Below are 23,241 nucleotides of genomic sequence, written 5' to 3'. Positions count from 1 at the left end.
GTACAGACCCCCGGCAGTCCGCACAGACCCCCGGACAGTCGGTACAGACCACCGGCAGGCCAGCACAGACCCCCGGCAGTCCGCACAGACCCCCGGCAGGCCGGCACAGACCCCCGGCAGGCCGCTCAGACCACCGGCAGGCCGGCACAGACCACTGGACAGTCGGCACAGCCCCCCGGTATATGTGGTATATATGTAGTATGCATGTTGCATGCATGTAGTATATATGTGGTATATATGTAGTATGCATGTTGCATGCATGTAGTATATATGTGGTATATATGTTGCATGTATGTATGTAGCATGTAGTATGTATGTAGTATGTATGTAGCATGTAGTATGTATGTAGCATGTATGTATGTAGCATGTAGTATGTATGTAGTATGTATGTAGCATGTAGTATGTATGTAGTTTTTTTTTTTTTTTTTGTACATTCAACACATTAGCCGGATGATGGGACTACTACTGTCCCATCATTGGCTAATGTGTCAATCACCGTCATGGTAGCAGGCATCACCCGATGGGACTTGTAGTCCCATCGGACGATCCTGCACAGACCCCCGCAGTCTGCTCAGACCCCCGGGCAGTCGGTACAGACCACCCGCAGGCTGGCACAGCCCCCCGGCAGTCGGTACAGACCACCCGCAGGCCGGCACAGCCCCCCGGAAGTCGGTACAGACCACCCGCAGGCCGGCACAGCCCCCCGGCAGTCGGTACAGACCACCCGGGCAGTCGGTACAGACCACCGGCAGGTCGGCACAGCCCCCCCCGCAGTCCGCACAGACCCCCGGGCAGTCGGCATAGACCTCCGGAAGGTCCGTACACCCCCCCCCGAGAGGCTGTACAAGGACAGAAAAGGGTTTTTCTTATTCCGATACCAGAAGTCCCATAGACTTGAATGGGATTTCCGGTATCGGAATCGGCGATACCCGATACTTTTTTCGTATCGGGCCGATACCATCCGATCCGATATTTTAGGGTATCGGATGGTATCGCTCAACACTATTAAGGGCATATTGCAGTCATAATAGAAGAAATACAAAGGGGAGAACAAATAATAACTCTATTTTTACCCTTCATATGTGCAGAGTGTGTCCAGGAGACCCGATCCCCTACGTACATTTCGGTACAGATTTCCTCCCTCAGGGGGCGTCAAACATTATAGAACCTCCCCTTGGGCAATTTTGCCCCAACAATTAAATTAATGGTGCAATCATAAGGATGAGGTGCAAGTTCTTGACACTCCTGCTCCACCCATGCTCAAAATCAGACAGGTGTTCCAGCAGAGTCTGGGTATCAACTCTGACTAAATGGATATTTAACAGTACTTGTACCACTATACCACCTCCCAAGGTCTGCCAGTCAACTACGGGATTGTGCAACATAATTCAAGGTAGTCCCAAAATAAAAGGAAAGGGACAGCCCTCTAGCACATAACAATCGATTGAATTCGAGTGTATGGCCCCTACCTACAGATGTATCTTTCAAATGACCTGGGTAAAATATCCCTGGCTCATGGGTGCAGAATCTATAGTGATTATAGGTAAAAGTTATCCAATTTATTATTCCCATAATCCTATTTAATAACGGCCAAGGTCACTTCAGTGGTACGTTATAAGCATTATCTACTATGGTAAAGTGGTGCCATAAAAGACAGGAAGTGAGGAGGACAAAGAAAGGTGTGATAAAAAATTTAATTATTTTTAAAATAACTAATAAAAATTTAATTTTTTATCACACCTTTCTTTGTCCTCCTCGCTTCCTGTCTTTTATGGCACCATAATAGATAATGCTGCTAACAAAAGAAGAGAGATATGATGTCATAGCCATCACCGAAGCTTGGTGGGATGATACACATGATTAGAATACAAACCTTGATGGCTACAATTTATTTTTCAGCAACATGATTAACCCCTTCCTGACATCCGACGTACTATCCCGTCCATGGGCCCCGGGCCCCTATGCCCATGGACGGGATAGTACGTCTACTGCGATCAGCGGCGCTCACCCTAATCGCGGCCGGGTGTCAGCTGATTATCACAGCTGACACCCGGCACAATGTGTCAGGGGCGGTCACGGACCGCCCCCGACACGTTAACCCCTTGCACACCGTGATCAAACATGATCACGGTGTACCGGGGGTTAAAGGGAAGCATCGGCAGGGAGGGGGCTCCCTCCGTGCTTCCCTGGGCCCCCCACGGCAGCGCAATGTGCAGCGCTGCTGCGGGGTCTCCTTTCCTGCAGGCCCCCGAATACAAGATGGCGACGGGGGCCTTCGGGGGCCTGCAGGAAGCTGGCTTCCTCAGTGCCTGCAAAGCGCAGGCATGAGGAAGCCTTCTGCACTGCCTGTGAGATGTGACAGATCAGCGATCTGTCACAGGACAGTAATGTCCCACCTGGGACTATTTAATAAAGTTAAAAAAAAAAAAAAGTGTTAAAATAATTTTTAAAAAATCGCCAAATAAATTAGAAAAAAAAAAAATATTCCCCCCAAATAAATCCATTTTTTGGAAATAAAAAAAACCAAACAATAAAAGTACACATATTAGGTATCGCCGCGTCCGTAACGACCCGCCCTATAAAACTGTCCCATTAGTTAACCCCTTTAGCGAACCCCTTAAAAAATAAAAATAAAAAACGAAGCAAAAAATAATGATTTATTATCATACCGCCAAACAAAAAGTGTAATAACGTACGATCAAAAAGACGCATATAAATATCTATGGTACCGCTGAAAACGTCATCTTGTCCCACCAAAAAGAGCCGCCACACAGCATCATCAGCGAAAAAATAAAAAAGTTATAGCTCGCAGAATAAAGCGATGCGATTATTTTTTATATAAAATAGTTTTCATTGCATAAAACCGACAAAACATAAAAAAACGACCTAAATGAGGTATCGCTGTAATCGTACTGACCTGAAGAATAAAACTGCCTTATCAATTTTACCGCACGCGGAATGGTGTAAACGCACCCCCCTAAAAGAAATTCATGAAACGCTGGCTTTTGTTCATTCTGCGTCCCAAAAATCGGAATAAAAAGCGATCAAAAAATGTCACGTGCCCGAAAATGGTACCAATAAAAACGTCAACTCGTCCCGCAAAAAATAAGACCTCACATGACTGGTGGGTCAAAATACGGAAAAATTATAGCTCTCAATATGTGGTGATGCAAAAACTATTTTTACAATAAAAAGCGTCTTTTAGCGTGCGACAGCTGCCAAATATAAAAACCGACATAAATAGTAAATCAAACCCCCCGTTATCACCCCCTTAGTTAGGGAAAAATAATAAAATAAAAAAAGTATTTATTTCCATTTTTCCATTAGGGTTAAGGTTAGGGCTAGGGTTAGGGTTAGGGTAGGGTTAGGGCTAGGGTTAGGGTTAGGGCTAGGGCTAGGGCTAGGGCTAGGGTTAGGGTTAGGGTTAGGGCTGAGATTAGGGTTAGGGGTGTGTTGGGGTTCGGGTTGGAGTTAGAATTGGGGGTTTCCACTGTTTTGGCACATCAGGGGCTCTCCAAATGCAACATGGCGTCTGATCTCAATTCCAGCCAATTCTGAGTTGAAAAAGTCAAATGGTGCTCCTTCCCTTCCAAGCTCTGCCATGCGCCCAAACAGTGCTTTACCCCCACATGTAGGGTATCAGCCTACTCAGGACAAATTGCAAAACAATTTTTGGGGTCCAATTTCTCCTGTTACCCTTAGGAAAATAAAAAATTGGGGGCAAAAATATCATGTTTGTGGAAAAAATAAATTTTTTCTATTTTCATGCCCGGGCATTATAAACTTCTGTGAAGCCCTTGGGGGTTCAAAGTGCTCACCACACATCTAGATAAGTTCCTTAGGGGGTCTCGTTTCCAAAATGGGGTCATGTGTGGGGGGTTTCCACTGTTTAGGTACTTTAGGGGCTCTCCAAAGGCAACATGACACCCGCAGAACATTCCCTCAAAGTCTGCATTCCAAAACGTCACTACTTCCCTTCCGAGCCCCGACGTGTGTCCATACAGTAGTTTTCTCCCACATATGGGGCATCAGCGTACACAGGACAAATTGGACAACAACTTTTGGGGTTCAATTTCTCCTGTTACCCTTGGGAAAATAAAAAAATTGGGGACTAATTGATCATGTTTGTGGAAAAAATACTATTTTTTTATTTTCATGCCTGGGCATTATAAACTTCTGTGAAGCCCTTGGGGGTTCAAAGTGCTCACCACACATCTAGATAAGTTCCTTAGGGGGTCTCGTTTCCAAATTGGGGTCATTTGTGGGGGTTTCCACTGTTTAGGTACATTAGGGGCTCTCCAAAGGCAACATGACACCCGCAGACCATTCCATCAAAGTCTGCATTCCAAAACGTCACTACTTCCCTTCCGAGCCCTGACGTGTGTCCATACAGTAGTTTTCTCCCACATATGGGGTGTTAGCGTACTCAGGACAAATTGGACAACAACTTTTGGGGTTCAATTTCTCCTGTTACCCTTGGGAAAATTTAAAAATTGGGGACTAATTGATCATGTTTGGGAAAAAATACAATTTTTTTATTTTCACGTCCGAGTGTTATAAACTTCTGTGAAGCACTTGGGGGTTCAAAGTGCTCACCACACATCTAGATAAGTTCCGTAGGGGGTGTAGTGTCCAAAATGGGGTCACTTGTGGGGAGTTTCCACTGTTTAGGTACATCAGGGGCTCTCCAAACGCACATGACACCCGCAGACCATTCCATCAAAGTCTGCATTCCAAAATGTCACTACTTCCCTTCCGAGCCCTGACGTGTGTCCATACAGTAGTTTTCTCCCACATATGGGGTGTCAGCGTACTCAGGACAAATTAGACAACAACTTTTGGGGTTCAATTTCTCGTGTTACCCTTGGGAAAATTTAAAAATTGGGGACTAATTGATCATGTTTGTGGAAAAAATACGATTTTTTTATTTTCACGTCCGAGCGTTTTAAACTTCTGTGAAGCACTTGGGGGTTCAAAGTGCTCACCACACATCTAGATAAGTTCCGTGGGGGGTGTAGTGTCCAAAATGGGGTCACTTGTGGGGAGTTTCCACTGTTTAGGTACATCAGGGGCTCTCCAAACGCACATGACACCCGCAGACCATTCCATCAAAGTCTGCATTCCAAAACGTCACTGCTTCCCTTCCGAGCCCCGACGTGTGTCCATACAGCAGTTTTCTCCCACATATGGGGTGTCAGCGTACTCATGACAAATTGGACAACAACTTTTGGGGTCCAATTTCTCCTGTTACCCTTGGGAAAATGAAAAAATTGGGGACTAAAAGATCATGTTTGTGGAAAAAATACGATTTTTTTTATTTTCATGCCCGGGCATTATAAACTTATGTGAAGCCCTTGGGGGTTCAAAGTGCTCACCACACATCTAGATAAGTTCCTTGGGGGGTCTAGTTTACAAAATGGTGTCATTTGTGGGGGGGTTTCCACTGTTTAGGTACATCAGGGGTTTTCCAAGCGCGACATGGTGTCCCATCTCAATTCCAGCCAAAAACGTCAATTGGCGCTGCTTCCCTTCCGAGCTCTGCCATGCGCCCAAATAGTGGTTTACCCCCACATGTGGGGTATCAGCATACTCAGGACAAATTGCACAATAACTTTTAGGGTCCTGTTACCCTTGGAAAAATAAGAATTGAGGGTGAAAAGATCATTTTTGTGGAAAAAATATGATTTTTTAATTGTACGGCTGTATGTTATAAACTTCTGTGAAGCCCTTGGGGGTTCAAAATTCTCACCACACATCTACATAAGTTCTTTAGGGGTCCAGTTTCCAAAATGGTGTCATTTGTGGGGGTTTCCACTGTTTTGGTACATCAGGGGTTTTCCAATCGCCACATGATGTCCGATCTCAATTCCAGGCAAAAACGTCAAATGGCGCTGCTTACCTTCCGAGCTCTGCCATGCGCCCAAATAGTGGTTTACCCCCACATGTGGGGTATCAGCGTACTCAGGACAAATTGCACAATAACTTTTAGGGTCCTGTTACCCTTGGGAAAATAAAATTTGGGGTGAAAAGATCATTTTTGTGGAAAAAATATGATTTTTTAATTGTACCGCTGTACGTTATAAACTTCTGTAAAGCCCTTGTGGGTTCAAAGTTCTCACACATATCTAGATAAGTTCCTTGGGGGGTCTAGTTTCCAAAATGGGGTCACTTGTAGGGGGTTTCCACTGTTTAGATACATCAGGGACTCTCCAAACGTGACATGGCATCCGATCTGAATTCCAGCCAATTTTGCATTGAAAAAGTCAAACGGCGCTCCTTCCATTCTGAGCTCTGCCATGCGCCGAAACAGTCATTCCCCCCCACATATCAGGTATCAGCGTGCTCAGGACAAATTGCAAAATAACTTTTGCAGTCCAATTTCTCCTGTTACCCTTGGTAAAATAAAAAAATTGAACCTGAAGTAATTTTTTTTGTGAAAAAAAGTTAGATGTTCATTTTTTTTTAAATATTCAAAAAAATTCCTGTGACGCACCTAAAGGGTTAATAAACTTCTTGAATGTGGTTTTGAGCACCTTAAGGGGTGCAGTTTTTAGAATGTTGTCACTTTTGGGTATTTTCTATCATATAGACCCCTCAAAGTGGCTTCAAATGTGATGTGGTCCTAAAAATAAAATGGTGTTGTAAAAATGAGAAATCGCTGGTCAACTTTTAACCCTTATAACTTCCTAACAAAAAAAATTTTGGTTCCAAAATTGTGCTGATATAAAGTAAACATGTGGGAAATGTTAGTTATCAAGTTTTTTGTGTGCCGTATCTCTGTGATTTAAGGGCATAAAAATTCAAAGTTGGAAAATTGCGAAATTTTCAAAATTTTTGCCAAATTTCCGTTTTTCTCACAAATAAACGGAAGTTATTTGAATGAAATTTTACCACTAACATGAAGTACAATATGTCACGAGAAAACAATGTCAGAATCACCGGGATCCATGGAAGCGTTCCAGAGTTATGACCTCATAAAGGTACAGTGGTCAGAATTGTAAAAATTGGCCCGGTCATGAACGTGCAAACCACCCTTGGGGGTGAAGGGGTTAGCAAGAGGGGAAAAATGGTTCATTGTATGTTAGGAAAACTTATATATCTCCACAGAGATCCAAGCTTCAGAGAATAGTAGCTTTGCAGAAAGTGTTTGGGTAAGATTACAAAGAGAAGAACAGAAAGGACACTACTGTAGGTGTTTTCTGTAGGCCACCTGGACAGAACTTAAACACTTGTTAAAAAGGAAAAAATAAATGTATATTGAATTGAAATAGGGGGGCATATCTAAAGAACAACATAAAGCTGTCTGCAGGGTAAGCGTTAGAAGACTTAAAGTCAATAATGAAGTTAGGCTTGAAAAGGAGACCAAAACCAATAAAAGAAGATTTTGGGCCATATTTTGGGGGTATGTCAAAAGCAAAAGAAAAGTGAAACATGCTGTAGGATTTTTACAGGCTGAAAAGGGTGAAGTGGTCAAAAATGATGTTGAGAAGTCCGAACTTTTAAATTCTTGTTCTCTAAGAAAACATCTGTAATATCAACTGACCTCCACGGTGATATTGAAGGAATAAAATAATCCACACTATCTATAAACAGAGAGATAATGAAGGAACACTTAGTGTATTTAATTGAATTTAAATTTCCTCGTCCAGATGAATTACATTCTAGGGTACTGAAAGAAATAGCAGAGAAAATTGCAGAACCACTGGTCAGAATCTGAAAAATCCTTGAGAAGTCCCAGAAGATTTCAGAAGGGCAAATGTTGCCTTAAAAAAAGGAAAGAGGATGGAGCCAAGAAATTACAGGCCAGTGAGCCTTACTTCTATACTAGCAAAGATCTTTCAACAAATTATTAACCCCTTCATGACCAGAGCTTTTTTTAGTTTTGCTGTTTCGTTTTTCACTCCCCTTCTTCCCAGAGCCATAACTTTTTTTATTTTTCCGTCAATATGGCAATGTGAGGGCTTGTTTTTTGCGGAACAAGTTGTACTTTTGAACGACATCTTTGGTTTTACAATGTCGTGCACTAGAAAATGGGAAACAAATTCCAAGTGTTTTTTGTTTGGCTTTTTTGCTAGATTCACTAATTGCTAAAACTGACCTGCCGTTATGATTCTCCAGGTCATTGCAGGTTCATAGACACCAAACATGTCTTCCTTTTTTATCTAAGTGGTAAAAAAAATTCCAAAGTTGGCTAAGTAAAAAAAATTGCGCCATTTTCCGAGACCCGTAGTGTCTCCATTTTTCGTGATCTCAGGTTGATTGAGGGCTAATTTATTGTGCGCCGAGCTTATGTTTTTAATGATACCACGTTTGTGCAGATATGTTCTTTTGATCGCCCATTATTAATAATAATAATAATAATAATAATAATAATAATCTTTATTTTTATATAGCACTAACATATTCCGCAGTGCTTTACAGTTTGCACACATTATCATTACTGTCCACGACGGGGCTCACAATCTAAATTCAATCTATCAGTATGTATTGGGAATGTGGGAGGAAACTGGAGTACCCGGAGGAAACCCACGCAAACACGGGGAGAACATACAAACTCCTTGCAGATGTTGCCCTTGGTGGGATTCCACTGAGCGACCAAAAAAGTAATTCTGGTGTTTTGATTTTTTTACCCGCTATGCCATTTAGCGATCAAGTTAATCCTTTTTTATTGATAGATCGGGCGATTCTGAAGGCGGCGATGCCAAATATATGTATGTTTGATTTTTTTTTATTGTTTTATTTTGAATGTGGCGAATGGGGAGTGTCTAACACTGAACAGCTGAGGCAATTCAGGGTGGAGAGTGCCGGGAGATCAACTGAACTGAGTAATCCTTGCAACGACAAAGCTTTAAAAATCTGCAATGTTTAATAGGATGGTCAAGTAGTTCTAATCAGTACAGGATTTTGTGTGAACAGACGCTCCTATCTTCTGGAACCTCTCTGTCACAGTATTGCGGCATACATATGCTGAAAAAATGAAAATAACATTTTTTTTTTAAATATCTCCATTTATTCAGTATTAAGTATGACCACCATGCACTGAAATACAAGCTCTTACATGTTTTGGCATGCTATCAATTAAGTTATTAATGGTTCTATAAAAACTGTTCTGCCGCACACTTGGGTATGAAAATGATCAAGATCTGCTGCTGGCAGGCCTCTTACAATTGACAACCATCGAAATCCCAGATGTACTCGAAGGGAGACAAGTTCAGAGACGTTGCAGGCCCTGGTAGAATAGAGTGGAATATGTTAGCACTATGTAAATAAAATATTAACAACAATAATTATATTAATCTTCGTGATTGCTATTCTTACAAGGCAGTCACTTAAGTTTTGTAAAAACAACTACTGATGTCAAAGCAAGCACAGATCACATCTACTGCATCTTTCCTAAAACACAACTTTTGTTCTTCTCTCACAGTGAGTCTAACTGGTCCTGCGTCAAAGTTAGCACCCTACAGACCTGCAATGAGTCTCCTTTCTCCACCGTTACTGCTCTCAATGGTTCTGCATATTTTATTCACCATCATCATACAGACCACTGCCTTCTTCCGTGTGCAGCAGCAAACATGGTACAATGAAACAAATGTTTTTAGGTGAGATTCTGTGCTTTATTTTTGTAACCACAGTGTTTTCTGCTCTATGTACTATAAAAGTCAGTCTACTGGTTATTAGTGATGAGTGAATTTGTTCGGAAAACAATCGCCAAACATAAATTCTGCATGAATATGGCACATTCTGATTCGTGATCGGAAACACGAGCAAAATTTTATAAAATCATGAAAAATCGGAAACATTCAGTAAAAGTGTGGGAAAATATTTGCACTGTTTCAAAAGTGTTTTCAGTACTTTTGCAATCATAATGGTAGTGAATCATGAGCATTTTGCATGTGTTTGATGAGGGAAGGGGGTTTGCAGAGCTCAGATGAGCGGCGTTCTTGTAAAGTTTTTTTTCCTAGCTTTATGTGTGCACATTGCGGCTAGCCAGTCAATGCACAGGAAACATCCACAATGTCCTGACATCATGGCTTGTGTCATTGGCTGCTTAAATCACATGTCCCTCTCCATATAAATAGCGGACATCTTGTTTTAGCACCATTTTGACACTGTAACAGCGCAGAGAGACTGCTCCTGATGTTGGCACTGTTAGCAGCAAGATTTTAGCTAGTTAGCTAGGCTGCTCTATATCAGTCAGATAGTGTAGCTGTCTAGTTTCCAGTGTGGCTGTTAAATTTAACTTCCAGCATTTTTTTTTGGCCATTACCGAGTTCCACAGACAAAGCCAGCAGGGCACGTGTCCGATAATTGTTTTGTGCACTGCTTCTATTGTGCTCCATGCCTGAGTACAGCGTTTTAAATAATATTTTTTCACTAGATAAATGTGAAACAGCCTGCCGCATCACAGATTTTAGCTAGTTAACCCCTTACCTACAATTGACGTAATATTCCGTCCATGTGACCATGGACCTAATTACCATGGACGGAATATTACGTCATCGCGATCAGCGACGCCCACGTGGTGAGCGCCGCTGATCGTGGCCGAGTGTCAGCTAATTATCATAGCTGACACCCGGCACAATGTGTCAGGGGCGGTCACGGACCGCCCCCGACACGTTAACCCCTTGCACACCGCGATCAAACACGATCGCGGTGCACCGGGGGTTAAAGGGAAGCATCGGCAGGGAGGGGGCTCCCTCCGTGCTTCCCTGAGCCCCCCACGGCAGCGCAATGTGCAGCGCTGCTGCGGGGGGCTCCTTTCCTGCAGGTCCCCGGATCCAATATAGCGACGGGGACCTCCGGGGGCCTGCAGGAAGCTGGCTTCCTCAGTGCCTGCAAAGCGCAGGCATGAGGAAGCCTGTGCAGTGCCTGTGACAGATCGCTGATCTGTCACAGTGATCTGTGATTTGACAGATCAGCGATCTGTCACAGGACAGTTATGTCCCCCCTGGGACATTGTAATAAAGTAAAAAAAAAATAAAAAAAATGTGTAAAAATAATTTTAAAAAAAGCGCTAAATAAATTAAAAAAAAAAAAAAAATATTCCCCAATAAATTCATTTTTTGGAAATAAAAAAAAAAAAACAATAAAAGTACACATATTTGGTATCGCCGCGTCCATAACGACCCGCCCTATAAAACTGTCCCAATAGTTAACCCCTTATGCGAACCCCTTAAAAAATAAAAATAAAAAACGAAGCAAAAAATAATGATTTATTATCATACCGCCGAACAAAAAGTGCAATAACGCGCGATCAAAAAGGCGCATATAAATATCCATGGTACCGCTGAAAACGCCATCTTGTCCCGCAAAAAACGAGCCACCATACAGCATTATCAGCGAAAAAATAAAAAAGTTATAGCTCGCAGAATAAAGTGATGCAAAAATAATTGTTTTTTATATAAAATTGTTTTCATTGCATAAAAGCGATAAAACATAAAAAACGACCTAAATGAGGTATCGCTGTAACTATTCTGACCCGAAGAATAAAACCGCCTTATAAATTTTACCGCACGCGGAACGGTGTAAACGCACCACCCAAAAGAAATTCATGAAACGCTGGTTTTTGTAAATTCTGCATCCCAAAAAACTAAATAAAAAGCGATCAAAAAATGTCACATGCCTGAACATGATACCAATAAAAGCGTCAACTCGTCCCGCAAAAAATAAGACCTAACATGACTCGGTGGGTCAAAATATGGAAAAATTATAGCTCTCAATATGTGGTGATGCAAAAACTATTTTTACAATAAAAAGCGTCTTTTAGCGTGCGACAGCCGCCAAACATAAAAACCGCCATAAATAGTAAATCAAACCCCCCGTTATCACCCCCTTAGTTAGGGAAAAATAATAAAATTAAAAAAATGTATTTATTTCCATTTTCCCATTAGGGTTAGGGCTAGGGTTAGGGTTAGGGCTAGGGTTAGGGTTAGGGCTAGGGTTAGGGCTAGGGTTAGAATTGGGAGTTTCCACTATTTGCGCACATCAGGTGCTCTCCAAACGCAACATGGCGTCTGATCTCAATTCCAGCCAATTCTGCGTTGAAAAAGTCAAATGGTGCTCCTTCCCTTCCAAGCTCTGCCATGCACCTAAACAGTGTTTTACCCCTTCATATGGGGTATCAGCCTACTCAGGACAATTTGCAAAACAACTTTTGGGGTCCTATTTCTCCTGTTGCCCTTAGGAAAATAAAAATTTTGGGGCAAAAATATCATTTTTGTGGAAAAAAAAATTTTTTTTATTTTCACGCCTGGGCGTTATAAACTTCTGTGAAGCACTTGGGGGTTCAAAGTTCTCACCACACATCTAGATAAGTTCCTTAGGGGGTCTAGTTTCCAAAATGGTGTCAATTGTGGGGGGTTTCCACTGTTTTGGTACATCAGGGGCTTTCCAAATGCGACATGGTGTCCGATCTCAATTCCAGCCAAAAAAGTCAAATGGCGCTGCTTGCCTTCCGAGCTCTGCCATGTGCCCAAATAGTCATTTACACCCACATATGGGGTATCAGCGTACTCAGGACAAATTGCACAATAACTTTTAGGGTCCTGTTACCTTTGGGAAAATAAAAATTGGGGGTGAAAAGATCATTTTGTGGAAAAAATATGATTTTTAATTGTACCACTGTACATTATAAACTTCTGTGAAGCACTTGTGGGTTCAAAGTTCTCACCACATATCTAGATAAGTTCCTTAGGGGGTCTAGTTTCAAAAATGGGGTCACTTGTGGGGGGTTTCCACTGTTTAGGTACATCAGGGGCTCTCCAAACGCGACATGGCATCCGATCAGAATTCCAGCCAATTTTGCATTGAAAAAGTCAAACGGCGCTCCTTCCCTTCTGAGCTCTGTCATGCGCCGAAACAGTGGTTCCCCCCCATATATCAGGTATCAGCGTGCTCAGGACAAATTGCACAATAATTTTTGCAGTCCAATTTCTCCTGTTACACTTGGTAAAATAAAAAAAATTGAACCTGAAGTAATTTTTTTTGTGAAAAAAAGTTAAATGTTAATTTTTTTAAATATTCAAAAAATTCCTGTGACGCACCTGAAGGGTTAATAAACTCCTTGAATGTGGTTTTAAGCACCTTAAGGGGTGCAGTTTTTAGAATGGTGTCTCTTTTGGGTATTTTCTATCAAGCCCCTCAAAGTGGCTTCAAATGTGATGTGGTCCGTAAAAATAAAATGGTGTTGCAAAAATGAGAGATCGCTGGTCAACTTTTAACCCTTATATCATACTAACAAATAAAAATTTTGGTTCCAAAATTGTGCTGATGTAAAGTAAACATGTGGCAAATGTTACTTATTAACTTTTTTGTGTGCCATATCTCTGTGATTTAAGGGCATAAAAATTCAAAGTTGGAAAATTGCGGAATTTTCAAAATTTTCGCAAAATTTCCGTTTTTCTCACAAATAAACGCAAGTTATATGAATGAAATTTTACCACTATCATGAAGTACAATATGTCACGAGAAAACAGTGTCAGAATCACCGGGATCCATGGAAGCGTTTCAGAGTTATTACCTCATAAAGGGACAGTGGTCAGAATTGTAAAAATTGGCCCGGGAGTTAACGTGCAAACCACCCTTGGTAGTGAAGGGGTTAAATAAGCGGTTGTATATCAGTCAGATAGTGTAGCTAACTAGTGTCCAGTGTGGCTGTTAAATTTACCTTCTAGCATTTTTTATGGTTTTTTTGGCCATTACTGAGGTCCACAGACAAAGCCAGGAGGGCACATGTCCTACAATTGTGTTGTGCACTGCTTCTATTGTGCTCCAGGCATGAGTATAGCATTCTAAATAATATTTTTTCACTAGCTAAATGTGAAAGAGCCTGCTGTATCCCACTTTGTCATTTAGTGCTGTGATGAAATGAATCTGTCTGCAGACCTAAGGCACATTAAAAAATATATAATTTATCAGTTGCAAAAAGTTAGACCGCCCGCCATATCATACTTTGTCATTTTGTTAGGTTGAAATTAAGCTGTCTTCAGATCTCATGCACATAACCCAAAAAATGTTTCTGTTGCTAAACCTCATCCAGTAGGGGACCTGACCTGAAAAATAGTTTGCTGCATCTAGTGTGTTACAGAGGCCTGATCCAGAGGCCACCAAAATATTCTTCTGTTCCTATTGTCATACAGTAAGGGACCTGACTTTAAAATAGTTTGTAGCATCTAGTGAGTTATAGAGGCCTGATCCAGAGGCCACAAAAGTATTTTTCTGCTCCTAGTGTCATACGATATGGGACCTGACTTTAAAATAGTTTGCATCTATTGTGTTATAGAGATCTTACCCAGAGGCCACCTTATCTTACTGTGATGTTCAATTGAAAGCTATAAATGCTGGTCCAGACCCCCGATACCTCATGCCTGGCTGATTGCTGCTGTGCCATGATATAGTTTGTACTGTGTCTGAATTGAGGCCACTTTCCTGGTGTCTGTCCCTCATTTGATGTGTTTTGGCAACATTTGGGGCCATTATAAGGTATTGTGCATGGATTTGATTTATCTCCCATTGCCATGAATGACTTTCGGTTATGTTCATCAAATAATCAATTAATTAATCAGCGAGTATTGAAAATTCGGTGATAATAATCGTAATTGGTATATTCGCTCATCTCTACTGGTTAAAGATGCCATTATTAGTGCACAAGATGCATCTGGTATTGTAGATAGGAGATAACGTTCCTAAAATATCCTCCATGGTACAGTTATGTCATAATTATTTTGACTATATTTTATGAGATAGGATGTGATAATTAAAGGGCCAGATTTTTCCACTCAAGAAACAAGGGCCTGATGTTAGTGTACCTTAGCTTCCCTCCCACCCCCTTTTCCTGCCACTATCCTCTACCCAATTCTCCACCCCCTTAGTTGCTGACAAATCAGACACTATGGAGATTACAGTCTTACACAGGTAAAAGGCTTGGCAACCATCAGGACTTGGCCCCATGTCCAAAGAGGATTTTATAGCAGCTTCATCTGATTTACTAAGTGATGTCAGTCTTTTATTCATGTATTCATATAAACAGATTATTGAATGTGGGATAGATTTGAATGCTTAGCAATCTTTTTCTTAGATTTCATATCACTGTTGAATAATGCATTGTTTGTTATACATTTTTCTCCTCCAGCGCTTGTCTTCTTGCTAATGAAACTTACAACCAAACAATGATGACACATGGTCAGTCTCAGAACTTTCTGACCACCACATTGTGGCCTGTGAGTGGAATACATCTCATCATTGTTGAATGTGTGTTTTCTAAAGGAAGTCCTTTTAGAAAACCAATGTATACAAATTGTAAGTGTTGATGTTATTATATGATTATATTCTGAAAAATAATAATTCTGCCTGCTGCGTAGCTGCATACATATATTGCATATTTGGTGGATATCAAAAGTCTAAAAAATGCCAGGTTTTTGTCATATAAAGAAAAAGCGTTAGCTGACTCTCCCATCATTTTCCCTGTGCGTCTGACGTCTAAGTGCAGCGACTAAGATGATGAGTAGAGGATTTTTTTTTATCAATGAGTACATTGTGGGGGCCATCATGCTATTTGGAGGGCTTCTTAGGGGGTCATAATACTATTTGGAGGGTTATGTGGAGTTCATAATATTATTTGGAGGCCTATGTGGGGGGGCCAACATATAATTCAGAGGGCTATGTGATGGCTATCATGCTATTTGGAGGGCTACATGGAGGCCATCATACTCTTTAAAGAGCTATGTGGGGGCCACCATACTCTTTGCGGAGCTATTTTGGATTCATCACACTATTTGGAGGGTTACTTGGGAGGCCATTCATACTATTTGGAGGGTTATGTGGGGACCATCATACTATTTGGAGGGCTACGTTGGGGGGCCATCATACTATTTGGGGTCTATCATACTATTTGGAGGGCGACTTGAGAGGCCATCGAACTATATGGAGGATTACTTGGGGGCCATCATACTATTTGGAAGGTTACTTGATGGCCATAAAGCCATTTGGAAGACTACTTGGGGGCTGTCATATGATTCAGAGGTCTATGTGAGAAGTCATCTTACCATATGGAGGACTATGTGGGGCCATTATATTATTTGGTGGGCTGTGTGGAGGCCATTATGCTATTTGGAGGGCTGTGTAAAGGTCAATTTTACTATTTGGATGACTATGTGGGACCGTTATATTATATAAAGGACCATGTGGAAGGCTCTTTGGCAGCCAATTATACTGTTTAGAGGGCTTTGGGGGGGGCAGTGATAATGTTTTGAGGACTGTGTGGGTGGCAGTTATATAGTTTGGAGGACTGTGCAGGTGTAACAAGGCACAGTACTTAAAGTCCACTGAGCAAATGGTCAGTGATCACCCCTGGGCCATTGTACATAGATAGACGGGACCAACACAGCTTTTCCCCACAGGTTACCTTCCTTTCCTCTGGTCACAGCAGTCCAGGCAATTAAGGGTCCAGGAATGCAGCTGTTCTCCAACAGGGAAAAATAACTTTATTTGAACAATAATGAAGATGAATGAAAAGACAATTTCAACACTGGCTTCCTGCTCTCTCACTGTCACTTGCTGTACCCACAACGGCCATAGCAGCCAAAGTTCACAGTAATCCAATTGCTGGCATCTGGGTGCCTGAGACCACTTCAGCGAAGGCCCTTCACAAGTCCTGGGGGCCTGTGTTGTAATCCTTCAGTCTTTATAAATCCTTGATCCAGGGCTGCAGATCTCTCCCAGTCTGGCAATGCCCCTTCTGTAGCACACATCTGCCCTGGCCAACATACCCGGGCTTGCTGACCGGGAAGCAGTAGCTTCCTCTCCCTCGGTGCTGAAAGTCAAGCCCCCTTAATTAATTAACTACTTCTGTCCCTAACTATATACATGCATTAGAGGGGAACATCACAATACATAGTAAACAGGTGCAACATATGGCGGTACACACATTGCAAACACATCACAGCATAAAACACATGACTGTGATGATTATGTGTGACTGGACACACCGCCTCAAGCAGGGCGAATTTCTCTGACACATGTGACCCTAGATACACCGCCTCCAGTAGGGCGTATTTAAATAATATAACGTGCAGCCGGATACACCGCCTCCAGCAGGCGAATTTCAGTATTACACGTATAACTGGATACACCGCCTCCAGCAGGGCGAATTTAAATAGTAAAGGGAAACACCAGGGAAACTGATACAATGGAGGGCCCTGTGATAGGGAACGGGGGCGTGGAGACCTCCTGCACTCCCCTGAGTCAGTGTCTCTACACTCCTAACGATCCCTAGGCCGGTTCCGCACCGGGCACCGATCAGGAACCTAAAAACCCTAGCTCGCCCTGCACCTAGCCCTTTCTAGTGAAATGGATGGTGCAGAAGCTAATCCCACCACTGCACTGAAACACACATAAGGGAAGTCACAAACAGGATAACACCACTTAGCTTTGCTCTGTTGCTATTGCTCCCAGCAACAGAGTCCACCATCAGATTGCAGCTTTCCTCCAGAATAGCTGCTACTTCTCCAAGCTTTGTCAGAGCTGCAAGGAACACCTCTCTGTAATTCCTTCCTTCACCAGACTTGGTTGGAAAAGAGCAATATCACCAACAGTGAATGAGAGAACAAGACACTCCTATAAAATTAAACCAGAGCAATCACACCTGTTAGAAATAATCACGTGCACTAAAGTAACCAGAGTGCAATGACCCTACCGGCCACCGGGGGCAAAGCTAGAACTGAAATCACCACAGTGCAATCACCCTAATGGCCACTGGTGGGCAAAACTACCTTAAAGCACACAGCTTAAGGAAAAAAAAAGGTTACTAGTGCATTTATCTGGCATAATCCAACCTGGATCATGACAATGACATTATACACTGCATAAGAGATACAGCACATACAATAAGAACATGTTTATATAAGGTGCACAGGGGGACCACACAGAGAAGGAGAGGGCACAGCTGAGGGGACTTGCCACCTCCTTACACAGGGACTATTATACTGTTTGGAAGGTTGTATGTTGGACATTATATTGTTTGGAGGGATGTGCAAGGACCATTATACTGTTTGGACGACTCGCGGGGGCCATTATGCAGTGTGAAGGGTTGTGCAAGACCCATTATACTGTGTCGAGGTTGTGAGGGAGCCATTATACTATTTTCAGGGGTATATGTGGTGCTATTATACTGTTTTGAGGGCTAATCGAGGCCATTATAATATGTGAAGTGTGAAAGGTCACCATGTACTGTATAATATACATATTACAGTATATATACTATATTAAGGATGTAAGATAAATAACTATCCCTAAAAAAATCCCGTAGTAGTTGGCACATTAATCAAATTAATCAAACGAATTGGCATTCACGTTGGATGGCTGCAATATTGCTCTACTAGGCACCCTGCTATGCACCCTGCCGCTAGTAAAGTGCAATAACAAACACATGCAAACAAACAAACATATAAAAGACAGCAATATAATATAGTTCCCTGAGGTATGTGGACCGAATGTAATAACTTATCTAAGGCTATGTGCACACACTGCAGATTCATCTGCGGGTTTTTTCCCGCGGAACCACAGGTAAAACCGCAGGTAAAGTGACCTGCGGTTTTGCTGCGGTTTGGCTTGCGGTTTTGCCCTGCGGTTTCACACCTCTACTATGTTAAAGGTGTGAAACCGCAGCAGAATGTGCAGAAATAATTGACATGCTGCAGAAAAAAAACTGCAGCAAAACCGCACGGAAAAAACCGCAGTGTGAGCACTGCAGTTTTGAAAACCCATAGGCTAACATGGTAAAGTACCATGTCTGCGGAACTGCTGCTGTTCTGCAGGGCCAAAACCGCAGCGTGTGCACATAGCCTAATAGTCCCTTAGTCAGATAATATCGATGGGGACCATGGGGAGGCACGTCCCAGCCACAAAACACTCAGAAATCTATCAGCAATACATATATATGCTCTATAAATTAATGAAAGGACTACTAATCCTATCATGGAACACTGCCCCAATGTAGTTCCCGCCACCAATTATTAGGGTTCATTAAGGGACTGAAGTGAAGAGGATCCAAGGGTTACCACCAATGTGAAGTTCCCTGTGGCCACAAGGAGAGTGCTGTGTACAAACACAATATCTCAATTTTAAGAATTTGAAGTGTAAATCTGCAATTTTTTCTTATAAACAGTATATCTGATAAAGTACTATTTTTAGGGTTTTTACTTTGGTGTTTTATATTTTGGATCCCTTTCTGTAAATTGATAGTTGTAGGGTCATCATACCTTGCGTATGGAGGATGCGGTGGAGCAATTAATTGTGGGTGTATCTTATTCGATTTGGGGGGCACATTTGTTAACATCATGCTTTATTGGGGTCAGTAAATTGTGAGTTCAGTAATAGACAGCAGAGGTGATGTGAGCTGTTGACACGACATCACCACTGCAGTAAAAATACAGAGAATAGAGACGAGTAGCACTACAATTGTATACTATTTTGTATATGCATTTCATTTCTTTTCTTTACAAATTGTGCAAAAATAAGAGAGATATTAGTTTTATTTTCTGGGTTTTGCTTTGACAGATATATTTTGCATACTAATGTTGGCCCAACTGGTTGTCTTTTTATTTATGCTGTTTGCTGACATTGAGGATCTTTACCACACCATGGAGGTATGTAAGAATGAAAAATGGCCTTTTAAACTGCTTGTGTTATCTGCTTTGTGTAAAACTACATACAGTAATTACATAAAATACTTGGGAATTGATAAACACTAAATCGCCACTTTATCAGAGACGCCTGCCCTTTCACAAGTGGAGCTTCCCTGTTTGGACATTAAACACGTGACCCTAGAATACAGTATATAATCAAGTTGCCAAGATGGATAAGTTTCAGTGTGAATCCACATTACAATGAGAAAATCAAGATGTTTAAAAGGAATCTGTCACCCCATTTTTGGCCTATAAGCTGCGGCCGCAGCCATGAGGGGCTTATCTACAGCATTCTGTAATGCTGCAGATAAGCCCCCAATGTAGCCTGAAAGATAAGAAAAAAGAGTTAGTTTATACTCACCCGGGCGTTCGGTCCGGTCCGATGGATGTCTACGTCCTGTCCGGCACCTCCCATCTTCATACGATGATGTCCTCCTCCTTGCTTCTCCCTCGGGCTCCTGCGCAGGCATACTTTATCTACCCTGTTGAGGGCAGAGTAAAGTACTGTAGTGCGCAGGCGCAAGACCTCTCTGACCTATCCCGGCGCCTGCGCACTGCAGTACTTTACTCTGCCCTCAACAGGGCAGATAAAGTATGCCTGTGCAGGAGCATTGGCAGAAGTAAGAAGGAAGATGGCATTGTATTAAGAGAGGAGGGCAGGACCGCGACACCCACTGCACCCGCCCCCCGGGGAGTATAATCTAACGTGTTTTTCTTATCTTTCAAGTTTCATCGGGGACTTATCTACAGCATTACAGAATGCTGTAGATAAGCCCCTGATGGCGGTGGCCGCAGCTTACAGGGCTAAAATGGGGTGAAAGATTCCCTTTAAGTGACTTTACATACGCCATCTGTGCTAGATTAGTCAGTGATAGCATTTCCAAAACTGGCAACTCTGGGGGGCTTTTTCATTCAGTATAGAGAGTATACTGAGAATAAAGTTATCAATGAAGATCCAGCAAAAGGGGATACTGAAGATCTTGTAGAGAAAGGGGTCAGAAGGGGATGTCCAGAATAATTCTAATGAACAGGCGGTACAGAGTCATGTAAATTGCAGCTGAATGAAGCACTGTTCTCTAAAAAACATTTCTGAACACACAAATCTTTAGCATGGATGAGTCTGTAACAGCAGCCGGTTTGAGTGTCTATGTACGGGAAAATTAAAGAGTCTAATGAGTAAAAAAGCAGTAAAATGTCATCACTGAGCAATGGAAAAACAAATATATCCAGAGGACGGTGAAAGTATAGACATAGATAGATGAAAGGAAGAGTATGCTACAGAATATTAGCATTCACTAGTTGGACAGAGTCCTTTGTAAAAATTAGTAAAAATGACATTTATGCTTCCCTGTCATCTATTTGCATTCACTGTCAAAAATGTCTAACCTTGACTCAGAATTGTATATCAATGACCATTCCTGATCAATATTGTTAAGGCAGCAGATCTCTCTGACTGTTATTGGACTGAAGTGATAACCATTTCATTATACTATATGGGTCATGTAGAGTTTTGGTGAAAATCTATAAATATAATTTATTGTATTTGCAATAAAAAAGTACTGGGTCTATTTATTATCTTTGTATTTTACATACTGGATTGTTTCTTTTTCCCTTTTTTGCTAGCTTGTCTGCACTCCCTACTACTGGAGGGTGGAAATATTAGGAATGCTTATCATACTTTTTGCTGTTTCATACAGTGTAGAGGTAAGTTATTTTGTTTCACTTGCAAATATATATTTAATGAGCTATATCACTCACAAGACTATATCTAGGAGGGAAGGCTTGTAACAAAATTTAAAAAGGGACCCTAAAATATAATATGTGGAGAGTGGGGACCCTTTCAAACATTTGCTATGAGGTCCAGCATTTCTTCATTTCTTTTTGCCTCTGACAAACCTGAATTTTATAAGTAGTATATAGGCTAGTTATCTAAGGATGCTTTCACCCTGCATTCAGTGGTACCGTCGAGGCATACGTCCAAATCCCCCTCAAACTGGGATTCAGGTGTATGCGCCAACAGGGCCATTGACGATAATAGTGCAGATGGAGTCAACATACACATGTCTTGGTTGTCCACCTTCAGTAGGCGTATACATCTGAAAATGATACATAACAGAGCACACATTGAATATGTCTGCACTAGAGTTGAGCGACTTTTGCATTTTTAGGGTCGAGTTTCGTTTCATGAAACCCGACTTTTCCAAAAGTCGGGTCGAGCAAAATCGTCCGACTATAGGGAAAAGTCGGGTGTCCGACCGAAACACGAAACCCAATGTAAGTCAATGGGGAATTAAAGTCGGCAGTGAGAGGAGGACAGGAAACACACCTACAGTGCCCATTTGAATGCCAAAAGCATCAATTCTTCTTACTTAAGCTTGTCAACCTTAATTAACTTCATAATACTAGTTACGCACTGAAAAATGGGGGTTATTTGGCTAAAGTTGTGGGGGGGTAGGGCTGGCTCCAGGTTTTCATGTACCCTGGGTGAAAGAGCGCCCCTTTAACACATACCACAACTCATGATGCTCCGATACGGCAGAGAAATAGCGGTATAGTACAATGAAAAATACTTCACTTTTTACATCTCATGACGAGGCCCATCTATTTCTCCATACAGAATCATTGGTCCCATATAATGTTTGAAACAGTATATGATAAGCTCCACGTAATGCTACAGTATATGTTGGTCCCCATGGATGAAGCTCCACTGTCTTATGGGCCCAAATAATGCTCTAAACATAATGGGCCCCATTTCTAATGCTCTAGTGTATAATGGGCCCTGGAAATGCTGCTCCAGTGTCAGATGTCCACCTTTGGAATGTTCCAGTGTATGGTGGGCCCCATCTATCATTCTCCAGAGTATAGTGCTCCCCAAAAATTTCTGTCCCAACATTGAAAACAATGAAATAAGTCTCCTCGCTAGGGAATCCCTGTACTAGTCTGGACTCCTCGTCGTCCCCATCTTCCATCTCACTGCACAGTATTTCAACCTTGCAAGTGCTGTGATCCTGAGCAAGCAGGGGGGGCCCACTCGTTGGCGACGGCACTGGCACAGGGCCCCTGATAGTACGGTGGTGTGTCTGACGGCGGGTGGGCCGAACCTGCACTTTCATCTACAGCTTCCTCTTTGTCACCGTGTAAGATGGAACTGTATATGGGAAGGGTAACCTGAGTTTCATCAGGGTCAGATTCAGGCCGTGTAGCGTGCGAGGGGAATGTAGTGGTCTGGGTCAATGTACCAGCAGATTCATCGAGCAGTGGCTTGGCATCAGTGCACTTGTGTCGCCCCCAGGAGTACGGTCGCCACAGTGGCATTACCTTCCTCCTAGGGAGTGTGATGTCATGCTTGGGAGCAACGAAGGATCTCTCTAGCAGGTTAACTGATTGGGTGGCGTTATTCCCTCGAGTCACGACCCTCCAAACAGCATTCAGGAAGGGAAAGTGTTTGTTTTACGTGGGCAGTATGGTTGCAAAGCTGAACCTTAAAGGAATGTCCAGAAGGGCACCACCAGGAGTGGAGCCTACGGCGTAATTTGACTCAACACGGGCAACCTCAACC

General features: G+C 42.2%; 1 protein-coding gene across 3 annotated transcripts in view; it reads left to right on the top strand.

Moving 5' to 3' along the window:
• LOC141092477 (probable cation-transporting ATPase 13A5) overlaps nt 1-23,241 on the top strand; it is a 510,776-nt gene that overhangs the window by 436,636 nt on the left and 50,899 nt on the right. For all 3 annotated transcript variants that reach the window (XM_073578644.1, XM_073578645.1, XM_073578642.1), the window contains 4 exons: nt 9,425-9,599; nt 15,131-15,297; nt 19,555-19,643; nt 21,306-21,386. In XM_073578644.1, the coding sequence (XP_073434745.1) occupies nt 9,425-9,599; nt 15,131-15,297; nt 19,555-19,643; nt 21,306-21,386 (512 nt within the window). The remainder of the gene's footprint in view (nt 1-9,424; nt 9,600-15,130; nt 15,298-19,554; nt 19,644-21,305; nt 21,387-23,241) is intronic.

The sequence above is a fragment of the Dendrobates tinctorius genome, unplaced genomic scaffold (assembly GCF_039654945.1).
Source record: "Dendrobates tinctorius isolate UK_male_01 unplaced genomic scaffold, ASM3965494v1 ptg000060l, whole genome shotgun sequence".
Classification (NCBI taxonomy): domain Eukaryota; kingdom Metazoa; phylum Chordata; class Amphibia; order Anura; family Dendrobatidae; genus Dendrobates; species Dendrobates tinctorius.
Note: the sequence above shows the minus strand (reverse complement) of the source record. Positions and strands in the feature narration are given on the sequence as shown.